The sequence below is a fragment of the Cebidichthys violaceus genome, unplaced genomic scaffold (genome assembly GCF_023349555.1).
Source record: "Cebidichthys violaceus isolate CVI_PGR_0920_01 unplaced genomic scaffold, fCebVio1.0.p SCAF_14, whole genome shotgun sequence".
Lineage (NCBI taxonomy): Eukaryota > Metazoa > Chordata > Actinopteri > Perciformes > Stichaeidae > Cebidichthys > Cebidichthys violaceus.
In genome coordinates, this window is record NW_027176307.1 from 14,868,285 (window position 1) to 14,887,004 (window position 18,720).

General features: G+C 41.9%; 1 protein-coding gene across 1 annotated transcript; it reads left to right on the forward strand.

The window, feature by feature from the left end:
• The first annotated feature begins 669 nt into the window (after positions 1–669).
• LOC137871315 (serine/threonine-protein kinase D3-like) lies at positions 670–18,277 on the forward strand. The gene is made up of 17 exons (XM_068709087.1): positions 670–1,363; positions 3,577–3,708; positions 4,532–4,689; positions 6,411–6,600; positions 6,726–6,803; positions 7,677–7,842; positions 8,664–8,787; positions 9,498–9,575; positions 11,608–11,884; positions 14,218–14,270; positions 14,797–14,869; positions 14,997–15,103; positions 15,248–15,409; positions 15,566–15,664; positions 15,756–16,023; positions 16,286–16,371; positions 16,566–18,277. Exons 1-17 carry the CDS (start codon positions 1,249–1,251, stop codon positions 16,737–16,739), a joined length of 2,340 nt encoding a protein of 779 aa, XP_068565188.1. The 5' UTR covers positions 670–1,248; the 3' UTR covers positions 16,740–18,277.
• Positions 18,278–18,720: the final 443 nt, after the last annotated feature.

The window sequence follows — 18,720 nt, forward strand, 5'->3', positions numbered from 1 at the left end:
TCCTGCTAACATCCTGCTAACATCCTGCTAACATCCTGCTAACACCGAGAGCCGCTCACGGCAGGAAGCTGCTCCACCTGCCTGTCTGTCTGCAGGCTGCAGAGGCTGCTGAGCCCCAGATCCAGAACACACACTTCACCATAACACACTCCGTTCACCACCAGCACCAAGTGCATTCTCTAGACTTCAACAGTGTTCATTTTGGCTCATTTATGTCAATTTCTTTTAGTCTCAAATTACAACAAAGAATTTAGACAATTCGAGATTTACTTTCTTACACGTTTGGGATTTTTATGTCAAATTGCATGAAATCTTTACAGTGAGACCTTTTTACACAAACAATCAACACACAAATGCGAAATACTCACCTGCGAATATTATGTGTCTAAGGCTTTTATTGTGAAAGGTAAGAATGGAAGGAGTGGATCTGGTGCATAAAATGTCAGAAAATTGTGAAAAAAGTCTACGATGATGCCTTCAAATGTTGTGTTTTGTCCAAAAGAAACACAGATATTCAGTTATGTATGATATTAAACCAGAAATCTTGATGTTTTAAAGGCTTTTAAGGGAACTTGTATTAGTGCTGGCATCTTATTTCTTTAAACGATCCCCAGCCCTAAATTCTCACTGTGGTCGGCTGCAAAGTCGCAGCAGAAAGAGAGACGGTGACCCGGTCTTGAACCTTCCATCACATGGTATTTAAGTTTCTTCATAAAGAGGATCCTGCTCATGTTTCGGGGAAAGAACTAAATGGTGGTTGAGTTCCTTCAGTGGAAACTGATTCAGCAGCCGCAGTGAAAAAAAAGAAAAATCTCTCCAGTTTCACTCTTTTATTTCTCTGAATGTCTTTCAGCTCGGGTTCCTCGTATTCACAGGTCAGTTAATGGTTAACTTCAGGAACAAGTCGTGACAGAGAAAACTCCGTGTGGGAGCAGTGCCTTGCTCAAGAGCCCTTTGACAGAGATGGATTACGCCGATTACTTTAAAAAAAAAAAAAAAAACCTTCAGCAGCTGTTCTCTGATGACTTTGTGACGCATGCTTTTATTTTGAAGGCTTGCTCTTATATTTTACCTTTAATTTCTTTAACTGAATTAACTCCTGACTGCTCGTTGTTTTGCTGTAAAGTTTGTGCTCCAGTCAAGGAGACATTAACAGTAACTTCACCCTGAGTCAACATGAGTCCCTGACCTCTTCCTCCTCTTCCTCCTCTTCCTCCTCCACAGTTCCCAGAATGTGGATTTTTCGGGATGTACGACAAGATCCTGCTGTTTCGCCACGACCTGAACTCGGACAACATCCTGCAGCGTCTGACCTCAGCGGAGGAGATCCACGAAGGCGACCTGGTGGAGGTGGTGCTCTCCGGTGAGGAACCGACTCCTCTCACTCTCAGTTGATCTACGAGCTTCAGGCTTTTCTTAGGAAATTAACGTATGAATCAAAGTCTGTGGGGAGATATTTCACTCAAAATCACAAATATCTCGTGGTGCCAGAGAAAAAGTCAGAGGATCGTCAAAGTTGGTAGGATGCATCCTCTGGGGACCATGAATGTCTGCACACAATTTCAATGTAATCTTTTCAACAGCTGTTGAGATATTTCACTTAGAACCACAAACATCAACCTCTTGGTGCCAGAGAACAAGTCAGAGGATCCTCAAAGTTGGTAGGATTCATCCTCTGGGGACCATGAATGCATGCACACAATTTTATTTCAGCAGTTGTTGAGATATTTCACTCTGGACCAAAGTGGTGGACCGACTTTTGTCAGTTATTCCAAGCAGCTCGGCGAGGACAGAAAAAGAATAGATAAATAAACTGATTCATACATGATCTTTATCTTGTTTATTATAAACATGTATTTGTACACATTGGAGTCTCTCTGGTCTCCAGGCAGTGACGACTTAAAGCACGTTCATATTTATAAAATGTTTATAACTCTCTCGTTAACCCCCCTCTGAGAGCGAGCGGTGAGGTCGCCTCAGATCTCGTTTCCTCCTCCAGCGGGTCAGCCGGCTCGCTCTGCCATAATATTGTGCACGGGATCGTCATTTCCTGAGTCGTGTCTACAGGTTGGGCTGTAACAACGATAACTGATCAACACCCAGACGCAGAACAGCGGCAGGTTTAGGATTACACGGGAGGAAGACGGAGCCCCGAAACCGCACCCGGGGTTCAAACCCACGACCACTTCCTCCTCCTGCTGCTGCTGCAAAACCTGCAGAGGTTCAGCTAGTTCAGCTATTCATGTCTGGAGGCGTCTTATAACTCGTACCTGACTGTAAGATGCATCGGAGAACTGCAAACACGAAACCATGTATCACCAAAACTACATTTTACAGATTACATGTGAACACAGCATGATGACATTATAATCTACCTTCAGCCAGTACTCGTGTTCACTGAGCAGAGCCTGAAGGCATCATGATGTAACTGAAGTGAACCTCCGTTGGTTAGCCGTTAGCGGTGCTGCTAACGTTACTAACTCTCCTCTGATTGGTTGTTTACAATGACTGGAGGAGAACTTTATTTACACTCTGATGGTTAACGTTAAACTTTATTTACACTCTGATGGTTAACGTTAAACTTTATTTACACTCTGATGGTTAACGTTAAACTTTATTTACACTCTGATGGTTACGATAAAACTTTATTTACACTGTGATGGTTAACGTTAAAACTTTATTTACACTCTGAAGGTTAACGTTAAACTTTATTTACACTGTGATGGTTAACGATAAAACTTTATTTACACTCTGAAGGTTAACGTTAAACTTTATTTACACTCTGATGGTTAACGTTAAAACTTTATTTACACTGTGATGGTTAACGTTAAACTTTATTTACACTCTGATGGTTAACGTTAAAACTTTATTTACACTGTGATGGTTAACGTTAAACTTTATTTACACTGTGATGGTTAACGTTAAACTTTATTTACACTGTGATGGTTAACGTTAAAACTTTATTTACACTCTGATGGTTAACGTTAAAACTTTATTTACACTCTGATGGTTAACGTTAAAACTTATTTACACTGTGATGGTTAACGTTAAACTTTATTTACACTGTGATGGTTAACGTTAAACTTTATTTACACTCTGATGGTTAACGTTAAACTTTATTTACACTGTGATGGTTAACGTTAAAACTTTATTTACACTGTGATGGTTAACGATAAAACTTTATTTACACTGTGATGGTTAACGTTAAACTTTATTTACACTGTGATGGTTAACGTTAAAACTTTATTTACACTGTGATGGTTAACGATAAAACTTTATTTACACTGTGATGGTTAAACTGTGTAATTAATCCGCGGTTCACGTGTCCTGAATAGTGAGGGGCGATCAGTACATCTCTAATAAATACAGATAAGTAGTGGACGTAAAGACAGAAATAATAACAAGTATAATTAAAAAAATAAGAATGAAACACAAAGAATAAACTATACAAGAGCATTTAGTGACATTAGTTAGGTTAACGATGCAAAAATCTGTGAAAAACATGAACTCAATAAAGTGTAAAAAAGGGTAAATGTGTGATGTGAGCTTTAATATATGGTATTGTGTTTCTTTCAGCTCTCGCCACAGCCGAGGACTTCCAGATCCGACCTCACGCGCTGTACGTCCATTCCTACAAGGCGCCGGCCTTCTGCGACGACTGCGGCGAGATGCTGTGGGGACTCGTCAGACAGGGCCTCAAGTGTGAGGGTAAGAATGTGCTGAACACGGCAAAAACACCAACACGAGGTCATTGAATGGCCGCGCCGTGTTTTTTTTCATTGTATATATATTTTTATATTCAAGTCCATAATTTCTCCTTATGTGGTTTGTTTTTTGGAGTTAGACGAGGAAGTAAAACTCTTCATCTCCCACCTGTTTTTTTCCGATTATCCGATTAGCACATGCTATCACCAACATGCTAACACTATCTTCTACTAGTGTGCAAATCTAATGTCTTGACGACAACAGGGATGGTGAGTCTGTGATGAACAGGTCAACACTCTGACGTCATAAAAACACAACATGGACTGAGAGAAACGGAGCTGAGGACCTTTTGATTTGGTCTCACGCCACCTGAAAGCTCAGAAACATAAATACACGAGATATATATATATATATATATATATATATATATATATATATATATATATATATATATATAAAGTGAGCAAACAGATCGGGAAATGCATTGTCAGGATATCTGGGTATTTACAGCCACTCAGACGAGCTTCCCGTCAATGAAACTTTACGAGAGGAAGCGATCAGTGCTGCAGGTGTTGCTGAGGTGATGTAAGAGGAATCAAGTCTCAATGAGTTTAACAGAGACGAGCTGCGGAAGTGTTCTGCCCTCCGTCAGCGTGTCGTCATTATTGATTTAATTAAGTTTTATTTTCACTGCATGCAGCGACGTCTCAGGGTTTTTGGGTTTGAGTTCTAGCCGCACAGTTCATACTGACCGACCGGCTGGTGGATAAAAAAAGAGGATGAAATGAAAATGACATGACAGCTAAACTGGTTTTCTCTTCTTCAGGATGTGGACTGAACTACCACAAACGGTGTGCGTTCAAGATCCCCAACAACTGCAGCGGAGTCAAGAAGAGACGGCTGTCCAACGTCTCGCTGCCGGGCTCCGTCATGTCGGTCGCTCGTCCTCCGTCCGCCGAGTTCACCCCGACGCCGCCGGAGGAGGTGGGTCTGGTCCTCACACCGAGTCTTAAACATCGTGGGTCTGGTCCTCCCACCGAGTCTTTAACATCGTGGGTCTGGTCCTCACACCGAGTCTTAAACATCGTGGGTCTGGTCCTCACACCGAGTCTTTAACAGATGGTGTAGAGTTGCTTTTTTAAACGTCCAATGGGGGGAGAGTTCTAAAGTTTAGGAGTTACTACCTAATACAAGTACTTAAGTGCAGTACTTGAGTAAAAGTACTGCGGTACTTCCCTCCCCTGCTGTTCTGAATGCTGTCTGTGTGCTTTCCTGTCTGGGTTTCCTCTTTGAGCTCCGGTTTCCTCATGTGCAGGTCGGCTGAACTGGAAACTCCAATTTTGCCCGAAGCCGTGTGTGTGTGTGTGTGTGTGTGTGTGTGTGTCAGAATGTACCCTGCCTCTCACCCCCCAGTTGCATGCTGGGATATAGGCTGGTTAGGCAAACCCAAAAGATGGTGCAGTCGCACAGTTCATTCAGAGAGAGGCGCTCTTAGTGAAGTGAAAGAGAGATTGACAAATAATGAATGACGCGAGTGAAAACACACACACACACACACACACACACACACACACACACACACACACACACACTTTCCACGCTAGCAGATCTACGTTGTGCAACCAATGAGCCATTTCCAGTAGTCACTCTTACACACACACACACACACACATACACACACACACACTCTCTTTATGATGGCTGCAGGCAAACCACTGGATTTTCCATCATGTTCACACCAGCAAACAAAGCGAGTCACAGTCAGAGCTTCACGCTCACTGGAACAAACACACTTTTATCTGCTCCATCACACTGTTATCCACACACACACACACACACACACACACACACACACACACACATTTCTATGTGGAACATCTGCTCTTAGCTGCTGTCGGAACAGTTCAGTATCAACACCGTAAATATCACCATATTTTAAAGGGTCAGTTCACCCATATCACAAAAACACGGCCGTATACGGCGTGAGTATGTGGAAACGTATAACTTTAAACTTCTAAAGTTTTAGTCTGATTTTGGATGGACTTACTTCAGAAACAAGGACACATCGCTCCGTATTATTATCGCTTATTTCATCCAGCTGACGCATAAATAAAAGCTGGTTCCCTAACGTGGTCAAGAAATCACCGTTCAGGCAGCAGTTTATAAGGTGAAAGTTATTCCATTTGTTGCTGTGATTTCAGTTCTTTCCTGTCGTGTTAAATGCTCTCTATAGATCATTCAGACTTTGATTAGACGTCACAAGCTTCGTAGGAACGTGATGAATCCGACCGTGTGCTGTGAGAAGGTGGATTTGACTGTTCTGTACTAATTCAGGCCCATTGTGTCACATGCTTCCTGCTCTTACCAGGACTGCGGTCTGTAAGCTGCACGTTGCACAAGGACGGCCATTGTTCTCACGGATAGAAAAGATTTCATCTGTGCTCTAGTTTCAGGACGAGGGAACAATTCTCCAAATGTGATGTCGCAGAACCCTGATTGTTCTCCTCGGTAGCTTTAAAGAGGAGGGGGGGGGGGGGGGGGGGGGGGACAACTTTTGCATGTAAAATAAAATATATCGGGAAATCTGCAGGTCTTGAAAAGTTCTCTGCAGTAAAAAGGCCTTAGAAGGTATTAAAACAGCTTCTTCTGGAATCAGACAAACTTACCCTCCGTTTTCGTTTTCTTCCCTACCTGGCTGGAAGCAGCGCCCCCTCCTGGGCGCTGGGAAGCGTAACTCCCTGCTGAGCGGTCGTCCCATCTGGATGGAGAAGATGGTCCTGGGTCGGGTCAAAGTCCCTCACACCTTCTCCGTCCACACCTACACTCGACCCACCATCTGCCAGTTCTGCAAACGTCTGCTGAAGGGCCTCTTCCGCCAGGGCATGCAGTGCAAAGGTGACCACGCAAAGACAAATAATCTCTAAAGTTATTTTATTCAAACTATTAGAAACTCGTTTCGCATCTATTGGGACTTGAATGAATGTTGAATTTCCCCTTTTTTCCCTACATATCTTGTTTAGATTGTAAATTTAACTGCCATAAGAGATGTGCGGCCAAAATACCTCGCGACTGCCTCGGTGAGGTCGACTTTAATGGAGGTGAGTTTACACACACACACACACACACACCTGTTACACAATAATGAACGTCAAACATTATACACCACACTGTTCATGTATATATTATTATTATTTATTTATTAAAGTGTGGCGGTATCTGGACATCCAACAGAAGTTATTAAAACTTTACCTATACTATATTATAGTATAGGTAAACTTTCCCTATATTATAGTATAGGTAAAGTATCATATACTATATTATATACTATACTATATTGTATTTGTTACAAATATCAAAGTTTTATCTTTTCAAAAAAGAATGATATCTTAACTAAAGAATGCTTTAGAGAAATCTTAAAATGACCAAACTAGCTTGAGGAAAAGATGGTGGTTTGGATTAATATAAGTACGCTTGTTACGCAACTACCGTTTGTATAGTACCAAAGTTACGCTACAAAACTACGTTAAAATAAGTCGATGTTGACTTGGTTTCGCACTGGACACGAACAGTGGTCTTCTGGGTGAAAGTCTGTGTGTTTGTCCCCCAAAAATAGCTCTATTTTAAGTTGTACAAACTTAATTCCTAATTCTTCTTAATACATGATATCCCCATCAAGTGAAAGTAGCTCCTAAACACCAAACAATGTGCATCGACTTTGTGTTTATTATATTTACTGTGCTTTACTTTCTTAATTTTTTGCTCTGTTGTTTTTGTTGTAGATCAATTTGTAACTTTGTTTCAATAAAAGTTCATCCTCATTTATTGTTTCTGGAGAGAATATGGAGCTTTTCCAGTTCACTTCTAACATTGTCTACCTGGTGGTCGTTAGAGGAACTGCAGCTTAACGAATTCTTGAGAAACGTTTGTCGCTTATATGTCGTGTACTTGGACTCTTTGTTGTGCTCCTGCAGAACCAGCCAGTCCCAGTCTGGACTCCGAGGCGACGATGGAGGTGGACAACTGTGACGCCAACAGCGACGGTGGCCACAGCATGGACGAGCAGGACGACAAGCTCTTCTTCATCGAGGGTCCCGGCGCCGACGGCGAGAAGGACGACGAGACGCTCAGAGCCATCAGGTGATCCTCGTGATCCTCCGGGCTGCTTAGCGAGATAGATGGATAGATAGATGGATGGATGGAGACTGAGTCAAAGTCATCATAAGTGGGTACTTTTAGGGGCCAAATGCCAGCTTCAACATCAATCAATCAATCAAAAACACAGATGCTCACACCCAGAATGTGTCTACAAGTAAGAAGAGCTGTGATTTGATCCTTTAATCAAGCTTTAAATTAAAAATGACACCTTGTTAATTTGATTTATAGAGCCCAAGATCACTATTTATATTAGAAACAAAACACTCTTTATGTTACAAATGAAAAGTTTAATTCAGTGAAACCCACTTTTGCTTAATTTGCTTTACTTGGTTAGCATACGGTGGCTAATGTTGGCTAATGTTCTGCAGTATAACGCACATTACTGAGTCAGTTCACTAACTTTATCACTCTTCTCTACTTGTCTTAGCTAAACATGCTAACCATTTGTTAAAGTTTGCTGTTTTGCAAAAGTTAGTTTTTCTTTAAACCCAGCTACTCTATTAGATATAGTTTGAATCATTCTCTTCAGTGCTTTTAATTATAGTTATTTAAATAGTTCCTTTTGAATTTACTGTAAAATGTTCAACGGGTGTCACATTTTAAAATGTGGCTTCAACGCTTTAAGTCGTAAAATCTGGCAGTTTGAGAAACTTAATGACAGTATAAACTTTACTTTTTGTCCATTTAAAGTCAGAAAGAAAGTCATTTTGAGTTGCTGCTCATCCTTAAAATGTCTCTTGCGTTTGTGTCTTTCTGTGTGTGTGTGTGTGTGTGTGTGTGTCCTTTTTCCGTCCCACATGCAGCCCGTGCACCAGCAGCAACATCCCTCTGATGCGAGTGGTTCAGTCCATCAAACACACCAAGAGGAAAAGCTCCACGATGGTGAAAGAGGGCTGGATGGTCCACTACACCAGCAGCGACAACATGGTGAGGAGTACACACAAATGTATCAAAAATATACAGTTAACACAAAGGAAATATATATTTAGTCTGGTAATAATGTTGCTAACCTCACACAAATGGCGACAATAAACAATCTTGCATCCTGTATTTTTCATCTTTTACGTATAGAAAAGTGTATATTACGGAGGGAAAAATCCTGAAATTCAGAATGTCTGTCATCCGTCTTATAGCGACAATAATGATTATGTAGAAGTATACCATAAGACCAGACCAATGATGGCATTATTATCAGTGCTGGGCAACGATTACAATTTTTAATCGCGATTAATCTCATTGTTAAGCGCAAAGTTCAATAATTAATTCAAAAGTAGTGTGTTGCGCACTTTTATTTTAAAAGTACTGCTATATGAACAAAAGTGCAAAAGTTTCATCAAAATGTGTGTCTTCTGTTTTCATGACAGAAGTCAGAGCATGTGAACGCAGCTCCCACTGTTCATCAATATAATGCACCGTAACTCCGAGGTGACGATAATAATTGTCGGCGTTAATTAATTAATGTGTTACCGTGATAATAACGCGTTAAGTTGCCCAGCACTAATTATTATAAATTGTCTTCACTGATTCTGCTTCAACAATGCAGAAATATGGCTAAAAGAAGCAATCATATTGAAATAAAAGGCATTTGAATCTATGACGTTTTTTGTCCTGATGAACTTTATTTTTCATCTTTCCAGAGGAAGAGGCATTACTGGAGGCTGGACAGCAAGAGTCTGACTCTGTTTCAGAATGAAAGTGGAGCCAAGTATTACAAGGTAGGAGACCCCGGTCGGCTCGGATCTGGTTTCAGCCGCCTCGGCCAAACAAAGCAGCGACTTGAAGAGCGGAGCGGAGTCGGGTTCATACTGTACACAGTGACATTAGACATCGATGTCTAATTATTACCAGGTCGTTCACTGGAATTATCCTCAACAGGTCCACTAAAGGAAAATATGAGAAACACTTAAATCAACATTTCAACCACTTGTGATACATGTGGTGACAAGATTTTAAGATTTGATTCACCTCACCACGGGATCCATTTCGTGATCAGCAGATGGAGTTTGCACAGTTCCCATGGGCAGTGAATGCATCATGATTAGTGTTTTTACTGTGTAAATGGTGCGGTGTGAGATCAGGAGTTAAACAGGAGGTTAAAGGGATAGTTGAGATTTTATTAGAGGAACTTATGCAGAGTCGGTGTGTTAAGCTGCAGAAGATGGTGGTCGGCGGTTATCTGTGCTCTCTTCAAAGCCACCACCAGACTCCTTTGACAAAAGCTGTAATTTTACCTCGCAGAACATCGGAGTTTCTGGACAACCGGTTAGTTACTTTGTGTTATTGTGTGACTTTATTGAATCTAAAAGTAACCCTTTAAAACAGGGGTCTTCAACGTTTTTCAGGCCAAGGACCCCCAAACTGATAGAGAGATGGAGCAGGGACCCCCTCCTATATACAGTATATTGTCTGATCAAACAAAAAATTTTGTGGACCCCCTGCAGTACCTCCACGGATCCCATAGGGGTCACGGACCCCCTGTTGAAGACCTCTGTTTTAGAGGAAACGGTGCATAGTTACAACATCATTTCACTTCAGGTTAATAGCAGACCACCTCAAGGTGTCACTCAGAGAGAACCAGGACATTCTGATGTAGCATTTCAAAATTAAAGCCCTTCAAAATCTCATTCACGAGCCAACTTCAAATCACATTCATGAGACAATTTGTCTAATTTCAGATTTGACTCCCTCCTATATACAGTATATTGTATACAATTGTAGTACCTCCGTGGACCACCTAGGGGTCGCGGACCCCCTGTTGAAGACCTCTGCTTTAAAACACCAAAGTCACAAAATAACACAAACAAACTAACTGATGGAGGCAGCGGCGGTCTATGTTCTGTGAGGTAAAATTACTGTTTTTGTCAATGGAGTCTCGTGTCTTATAATTACTTAACTTAACTTAACTATCCCTAAAAACCCCCGTTCCCTTTTTGATTTCCGAGAAGGAAGATGAGTGTCCTTGAAATCCGAAATGACCGCGTGTGATTCCAGTGCAGCTGCAGCTCTTTTCCTTCTCTCTCCTGCTCCGCCTCCTTTCATCTGCCGGCGGCCCGCTGACCTTTACCACAAAGCGCTGCTTCCTTTTGAAGAGAAAGCGAGAGCACGGTGAGGGAGGAAAGGCGGGGGAAGATGTGTGGTGGTAGGTTGTTTTTTTTCTGGTCGCTTACCCGCCGTCTCTCTGGCTCGCCGCCTCGCTGCCTCGTGCCCAAAAAGCGGCGGCGGCACGTCCTGCCTTTTAATAAGAGCGGCAGGATGAATGGATGCCGATCGGGGGGGTTTGTGGTTTCGAGGGGGGGGGTTTGTGTGGAGGAGGGGAAGTGAACTTTTGGCAAAACACGAAACGCTCAGATGACTCTGAGGGGCATGAGGACACCACTGAGCCGATCGCTCTCCTTTTTTATATGTTTGATCTGGCAACGTTCATGCTTTTTTGGAGAGGTGGAGGGTTTTTTTTTTCTTGCACTCTGCCAGAAAAGGAAGGAAGGGAAGTTTCAAACACTGAAATTCAAAGAGAGTCTCACAGTTCAGCAGAGAGAGGAGAGGTGTTAGGATGGAGGGAGCTGGATCATCATGGTTAAAATTACTCTTAAAATGGTTAAAACAAGTCCAAAGAACCAGGATGTGAAGAGAAGAGATGTTTTAAAAGCTTTAAGCTGAGAGTTGAGGTAGGTCCAACAGGAGGAACATTCATGGGGGGGGCTATGAAAACCTTCTGTTTTACTTTCTATTCGTTCTTACAAACTCCAGGAGATCCCCCTGTCCGAGATCCTCCAGGTGGAGCCGGCGCAGGACTTCGGCAGCCTGCCCCAGGGCAGCAACCCGCACTGCTTCGAGGTGATCACGACCAACATGGTGTACTACGTCGGGGAGGACAACGGCGGCCTGCACCACAACCCCGTCCTGGCGTTGACCGGCGTGGGGCGGGACGTGGGCCAGAGCTGGGAGAAGGCCGTCCGACAGGCGATGATGCCCGTCACGCCCAAGGCCAGCGTCGGCACGGGGCCCGGCCAGGGGAAGGACCACAGTGAGTGAAACGCTTCAGTCCAACCTAGTGTTCTTAAAAACAACAATATGAATGTAACTAAAAGTGCATTTTAATCAACTCAAGATACCTGGATAAGAATCCCTCCAAATAATATGAATAATACTCTTTAAGTGGCTCACTGATACATCCTAATAAAGTTGTAATGCTAATGTCTTCTGCTCGACAGTCGACCGAGCAGCACAGGTGAGGTGAAGAAACACCTGAGTGTCGTCTGCGTAAAGGCTCTTTTATACGAGGGGCTTCACTCAACGAGTACAAACTAAGCTCATGTCTCAGTAATTTCCTAAAACAGCTGTAGTTCTTAGTGCATTTGTTGGTCCTGGTGCAAGATTTATTAACAATAAGATAAATGTAAAATATCACCAGACTCATCCTTTAATAAGTAAACGACGAAAATAAGATCCAACATGAGCCCGAAAATGATCCCTGAGGCACTCCAGGAGTTGTCAAGGCTTTTAAAGTATTTTAAAACCTTTAAGCTTCACGAGGAATTGAACACTCAACCTTCTTTACCGTTCTACACAGTAAAGGGAGACATTTACTTTAGACTGTGATATGTTTTTATGTTTCAATGGATTTGTCTGTGAAGAGCTTCCAGATATTGTTTCAGGAGACGACGGTTATACAACCCCACCACACACACACACACACACACACACACACACACACACACACACACACACACACATTTTAACATGATTGAAGGGATTTCAGAGGATTTTCCGCTCTGATTCATCTCAGGTTAAAGTGTCTTTTTGTCCAAAAAAATAAGCGTTTTTAGATTAATCCCAAAATGAGGTTCTCCTGCACTAAATACCTAAATGGACCGTGAACTATTACTAAAGACCGTCATTGTTGTACAAACCGTCGTACTTTAGAGGAAGCAGTCGGCCGTGTTTTCCACCTGTTGAGTAATTAATTAATGTTGAGCTTCAGTTTCTTTCCCAAAATAGATGTTTTGTTTTGCGATGACATTACAGACATCAATAAGTTAATGGACAGATGATGTAACGAGGATTTATTTTTTATTTTTTTTGGGATCATCTCAATGACAAACAGTGTCACAGTGGACTTTTATCACTATAATAATTATACAAAAATACAGTAACATGATAAAACAGAGATAACAGAAATTAAATAACATATAATAAACAGACATGATGTTGTTTAAAGTGAGGATTACCAACAAATTACAAAAACAGTGACCTAAAAATACAAATTATTATGGATAGAAATATTTACTTTTTCTCCAAGAGTGAGTCTGGACTCGAGCAACGGTTATCTTAGCTTAGCATAAAGTCTGGAAGCATTTCTGTTTTTGTACAGATTATTAAATAAAGTTAATTTGTGAGTTCTATGAGGTACCGATAGGTTGATTTATTTAAATCCAGGCTAGCTGTTCCCAAACGTTTCCAGTCTTTATGCTAAGCTAGGCTAACCCTTAATCTGACTTCATCTCCGTGCTCAACACACAGGTGTGAGACTGATATTAATCTCCATCTTCTTCGTCTCACTCTCGGGAAGACGGCGTATTTCCCATAATGTCAAATTATTACATAACTCAACACTTCTTGCGCGTTCTTCAAAGTAAAAGACTTTCCACGGTTGCGAATGGATTCTGCTCCTTAAACCGCTGGAAGGCTTTTAATGTGAAACAGTTAGAGGAAACAAATCAATAACAAAGAAAACAGATGTTTACAGATATATATATATATAATGGGAAAACGATTTCAAAATAAAAGCCTTTTCCATTAAGGTAAAGGCTATTTAAGCATAATTAACGGTCTACAGGTTTAAAGTTTACATGTCTGTTGATAAAGTTACATAAAGTCTCCGGATGATGACCTCACCCCACCTCCAGCAGACTGGTATCGATCACAGGGAGGGCTGACCTGATCAACCCCCCGGGTCAGAGATCTGAAATCAATATCAGCTCATCAGTGGAAATTCACTCGCTGCAGGTTTTTCCTCTGAACAGAACGCGCCCTCGGCCTTTTTAAACATCGGGCTGGATTAACAGTCGGGAGCTCCCTTTTATGCGTTCGACGTACTTAAACACAGAGACAGGAAATAGCTTCTTTTTTTTTTGTGAGATCTGGAAAATGATTTTGAGGTCGTTATCGCCGCTGGAAACATCCTCGGTGTTTTCTTTCATCAGGTGTTGAACGAACGTCATCTGTTTCTCTAACGACGTGGGAAACGTAGGAAATGAGACTTTAACGATTTTGACGGTTAGGAAAATAAAAGCCCTCACGCATGCGAGGTTCACGGGTTGCTTGTACATTTATGTACCGTGTTGTTTGTCTCCTCAGAGGAAGTCTCCATCAGCATATCAGTGTCCAACTCCCAGATACAAGAAAATGTGGTAAGTCTTCCCTTGTGTCGTCTTCTCGTTTATGTTTGAATTATTCACATTTTTTCCACAGACAGCGACAAACGTCACTCAAAAAAATTATTGAATAACAAAAAATGTAATGTTTATGGTAAATATGGGTTCTAAGAAAGACTATTTGTTTACGTACAAGAATAATAAAGAAATGTATGAATAAGAGTATCGAAAAATAAGAGTACTAGTATCAATAAAATCCTAACGATACCTATCCTATAGATTCTGAAAAAATATAAATAAAAATATAAATATTACAAAATGTTGATTTGAATATAAATAAAGTTATTCTTAAATAGCTTTTCATCTTCTTATATAACATCAAACACCAGTTTAAAATTACATTTTGGCACTTCTGGGCCTCCGTACTCACGGGGTAAAATATGATCTTTATATTCTAATGTCTAGTGAGCTTGTAGATATCACTGACTAATAATCATAAAGATTAATACATCTATCGACTTGTTTTGACTGGTTTAACCTGTGTGGTCTCTTTGTGGTTCAGGACATCAGTTCGGTGTATCAGATCTTTGCTGACGAGGTCCTCGGCTCCGGACAGTTTGGGATCGTCTACGGAGGTGAGAGGCAGAAAAAAAACAACTCAAATTGTCGTCGTTGTGTTTTCCTTTTTTATTCCACATCGCCGCCTCTGATGTTATTTAAATTACAGATCAATACGAATCTCTAAGATGTTGTCCTCCGCAGGTAAACACAGAAAGACCGGCAGAGACGTGGCGATCAAAATCATCGACAAGATGAGGTTTCCCACCAAGCAGGAGAGCCAGCTGAGGAACGAGGTGGCCATCCTCCAGGTAACGACGCTCCTTCAGCGGCTCAACGCGACGTAGAAAAGCACAAACAAGCTTCTTAATTTAGGGCTTTTAGGTTTAAATCCCTCGGCTGGAGTTCATCGTTGTAGTTTTTTTCACGTTCCTCGTCCCGTTTTTTGCCGACAGAACCTGCACCACCCGGGGATCGTCAACCTGGAGTGCATGTTCGAGACGCCCGAGCAGGTGTTCGTGGTCATGGAGAAGCTCCACGGCGACATGTTGGAGACGATTTTGTCCAGCGAGAAGAGCCGGCTGCCCGAACGCCTCACCAAGTTCCTGGTCACGCAGGTCAGCGGACGACCAGCAGCCGGATTTGAACCTGCTTTTTAGATCGTCACGTCTCGCACACGTGTGAACTTGATTTGTAAAGTCTGCGTGAGGTCCTTTAAGATCTCCAGGATCCTTCCTGTGACTGCTGAGTGTTAAATGTTCTCGTGTCCACAGATCCTGGTGGCCCTCAGACATCTCCACTTCAAGAACATCGTCCACTGTGACCTGAAGCCAGAGAACGTTCTCCTGGCCTCGGCAGAACCCTTCCCTCAGGTTAGAACGACCCCAAACGCCGTCCCTCTTTCTTCTGTCCGTCGCCTTTGAACGTCTCTCGGGTGGAGCATTCACGCCTCTCGTCCTCCAGGTGAAGCTCTGTGACTTCGGCTTTGCCCGCATCATCGGGGAGAAGTCGTTCCGCCGCTCCGTGGTCGGCACGCCGGCCTACCTGGCGCCCGAGGTGCTCCGCAGTAAAGGCTACAACCGATCTCTGGACATGTGGTCGGTCGGCGTCATCGTCTACGTCAGCCTGAGCGGGACGTTTCCCTTCAACGAGGAAGAGGACATCAATGACCAGATCCAGAACGCCGCCTTCATGTACCCGTCCAACCCCTGGAAGGAGATCTCGGAGCCCGGTGAGGTTTGAATTAGTCGAACTACAGCTGAAATTATAATAAAGAGGCAACAATTAGTAGATTAATCGACTAGACATTTCTTTTTAAGCAAAAAATCTCTGGTTGCAGCATTTTAAATCATAGTAAACTGAATATCTGTGCGTTTTGGACCAGTAGTTTGACAAAATAAGACGTTTGACGACGTCAACAGCAACATTTAGGATCAAACATCAGATCCAGATTGCCGGTGTGGACTTCTAAAGGTTTTTGTTCTTCCTCACAGCCACAGACCTCATTAACAACCTGCTGCAGGTGAAGATGAGGAAGCGCTACAGCGTGGACAAGTCGCTGAGCCACCCCTGGCTGCAGGTAACCGAACTGCTCCTTACCTCAGTCCAGATATGGTCACTTCCTGTTCACTGGTTCCAAAAAAAAACCAACATGGCGACGGCCAAATCAAAAACGTCAGTCCACAAACCAACGGGTGACGTCACGACGACTACGTCCACTTCTTGAATACAGTCTGTGGTTTAAAATGTTGTGTGGTTCTCGTCCTCTCGCAGGACTACCAGACCTGGGTGGACCTCAGGGAGTTCGAGACGCGGCGCGGCGAGCGCTACATCACCCACGAGAGCGACGACGCCCGCTGGGAGGAGCACGCCGACGAGAGAGGCCTGCACTGCCCCAAACACTTCATCATGTCGCCCAACCTGGACGACATGGACGAGGACCCTTAGCGACACCCCCCCCCCCCCCCACCCTTCCCACACTGGACGGGTAAAAAAAACATTTTCGACATGGAAGCGAATGTTCCCCGAGGCGGCGCGGCGTTCCTTTTGTGGGAGGCGGCGGTGAGGCGACACTGTGACGATAATTCAGGTCCAGAGAATTTTTATGAAGGAACATTTCAACGGCGATATTTTTCTACAAGCCATACACAAATGAGCCAAAAGCTGGAGGGATCATTTTATTTTCCAGAATTCGAGCCGCAGAAGGGTTACTCGCTGAAAAAAAAAATCAAAATCCAGAGCCTTTATATCCTGTTTCAGCTCAAATAGCATATTTTTATGACGTCGTTTCAGACTTTCTATGTGATGCTAACTCAAAAACAACATCACGTCTTGATCTTGATTATGTTCTGAATATAATGTTCATTGTTCTTGATGTTCTTCGTTGGGAGGTCTTTGCACTATTGGGAAACTCTCTTTTAAAAAGGAGAATTCACTGATAATAACTTTTTTATTTCCTTTGTTCATCTGCAAAAGTGAACTTCTTCCTACTCTGTAATACTCATTACGCACCAGGAAACTAAATAATTGGATGGATGAAAACTGGATTCATTTTTTATTTTTAAAAATCAAAAGAGGTTTATTCGTTGTATGGTGGCCTTTTTCGGACATCTCAGGCTCAACTCTTACTACTTTTAATGCTAATGTTACACAACAGAATATTAACTTATGTTAACATGTCCGACAACTATCAGGTATTAAAGTCAAATTCCAATATTATTCACCCTCACATTGTCACACGCTAACCTTAGCATGCTAACATGCTAAATGTAAATATGTTAAAGACAAAACAATTCAGGTATTTCTTAACCTCAGATTTATTTTCATACGTCTGTTGTCGAGATTCAGGAAAAGTTAGCATTGTCACACGCTAACCTTAGCATGCTAACGTGCTAAATGTCAATATGTCAATAAGGACAATTCAGGTATTTTATGTCATGCTAACTTCTTAAAGATTTGAGAAATGTGACAATCAACTTGGGCCTTTTTAAAACTTTCCAAAAACTTAAATCTTAAATAAATTATTTCAAACTTCTGTTGTCTACGAGTCCAACACAGGAAGTAGCCTCCTAAATTAGCTTTTGTAGCTAACTGCATACTTTACTTTCGGACAATTTGCCGGCTAACCTAACTAGCAAACATTTAGCATTTTAGTAACACGCTAACTTGTAAGTATGTAGTATCCGTCTATTATTATTATTATTATTATTATTATTATTATTATTACAGGATTATGATTAGACTCAGTATTTATAAAACTCAGTTGAGATTATCAAGATTATTCTACAAACATTATAGTTTTGCAGAGAAACAAATGCATTAAGTTATTTTCAGTGATTCTCGGCGATGAAGACGAGCTAAGAATGGTCACTGGTCCTGATCCGACTCCAGCCTGAGAAGTTGCTTCACAAGTTTTATATTTTTGCAAGAAATGTTTGTCTCATGTGGATTTTTTGACGGGGAAAATATTAAAATGGTTTACTTTGGGAAAATCTCATTTTTTCCATCCTTGTTGTTGAACTGATGCTCTTCTAGTCATAGTAACTTTACTTATGAGACATTTATATAATTGGCATTTTTACAGGAAGATCTGGAATTTAGAGGGTTTTATGGCAAGATGGTGGAAGGAGTTAAAGATCAGCAGAGAAAACACTGAGATGAACAGAAATCAGTGGAGCAATACAAAAATACAAAAATAAAAATACTTAAATTGTGTGTAATCCCAAATTTAAATCAGATTTAAAAGGCACAACTCAAACCGTGGTGGCGAGAAACCTTTATAGCATCTACAGTAGGTTTAATAATAACAACATCTCCTCCTGAATCAGAGGAAAAGCTGATAACGATCCCCCAGCAGGATGTTTGGAAACGATCATTTAATTACACGATCCTGAACACGATCCCGTCTGGAGGGACGGCTGCTTGCTTT

Excerpts from the sequence above, each read along its gene's own strand:
- LOC137871315 (XM_068709087.1), top strand. The coding sequence starts at position 1,249 with ATGTACGACAAGATCCTGCTGTTTCGCCACGACCTGAACTCGGACAAC. Across the intron at positions 6,601-6,725 it reads CCAGGGCATGCAGTGCAAAG|ATTGTAAATTTAACTGCCAT; the intron begins GTGACCACGCAA and ends TATCTTGTTTAG. Across the intron at positions 6,804-7,676 it reads TGAGGTCGACTTTAATGGAG|AACCAGCCAGTCCCAGTCTG; the intron begins GTGAGTTTACAC and ends GTGCTCCTGCAG.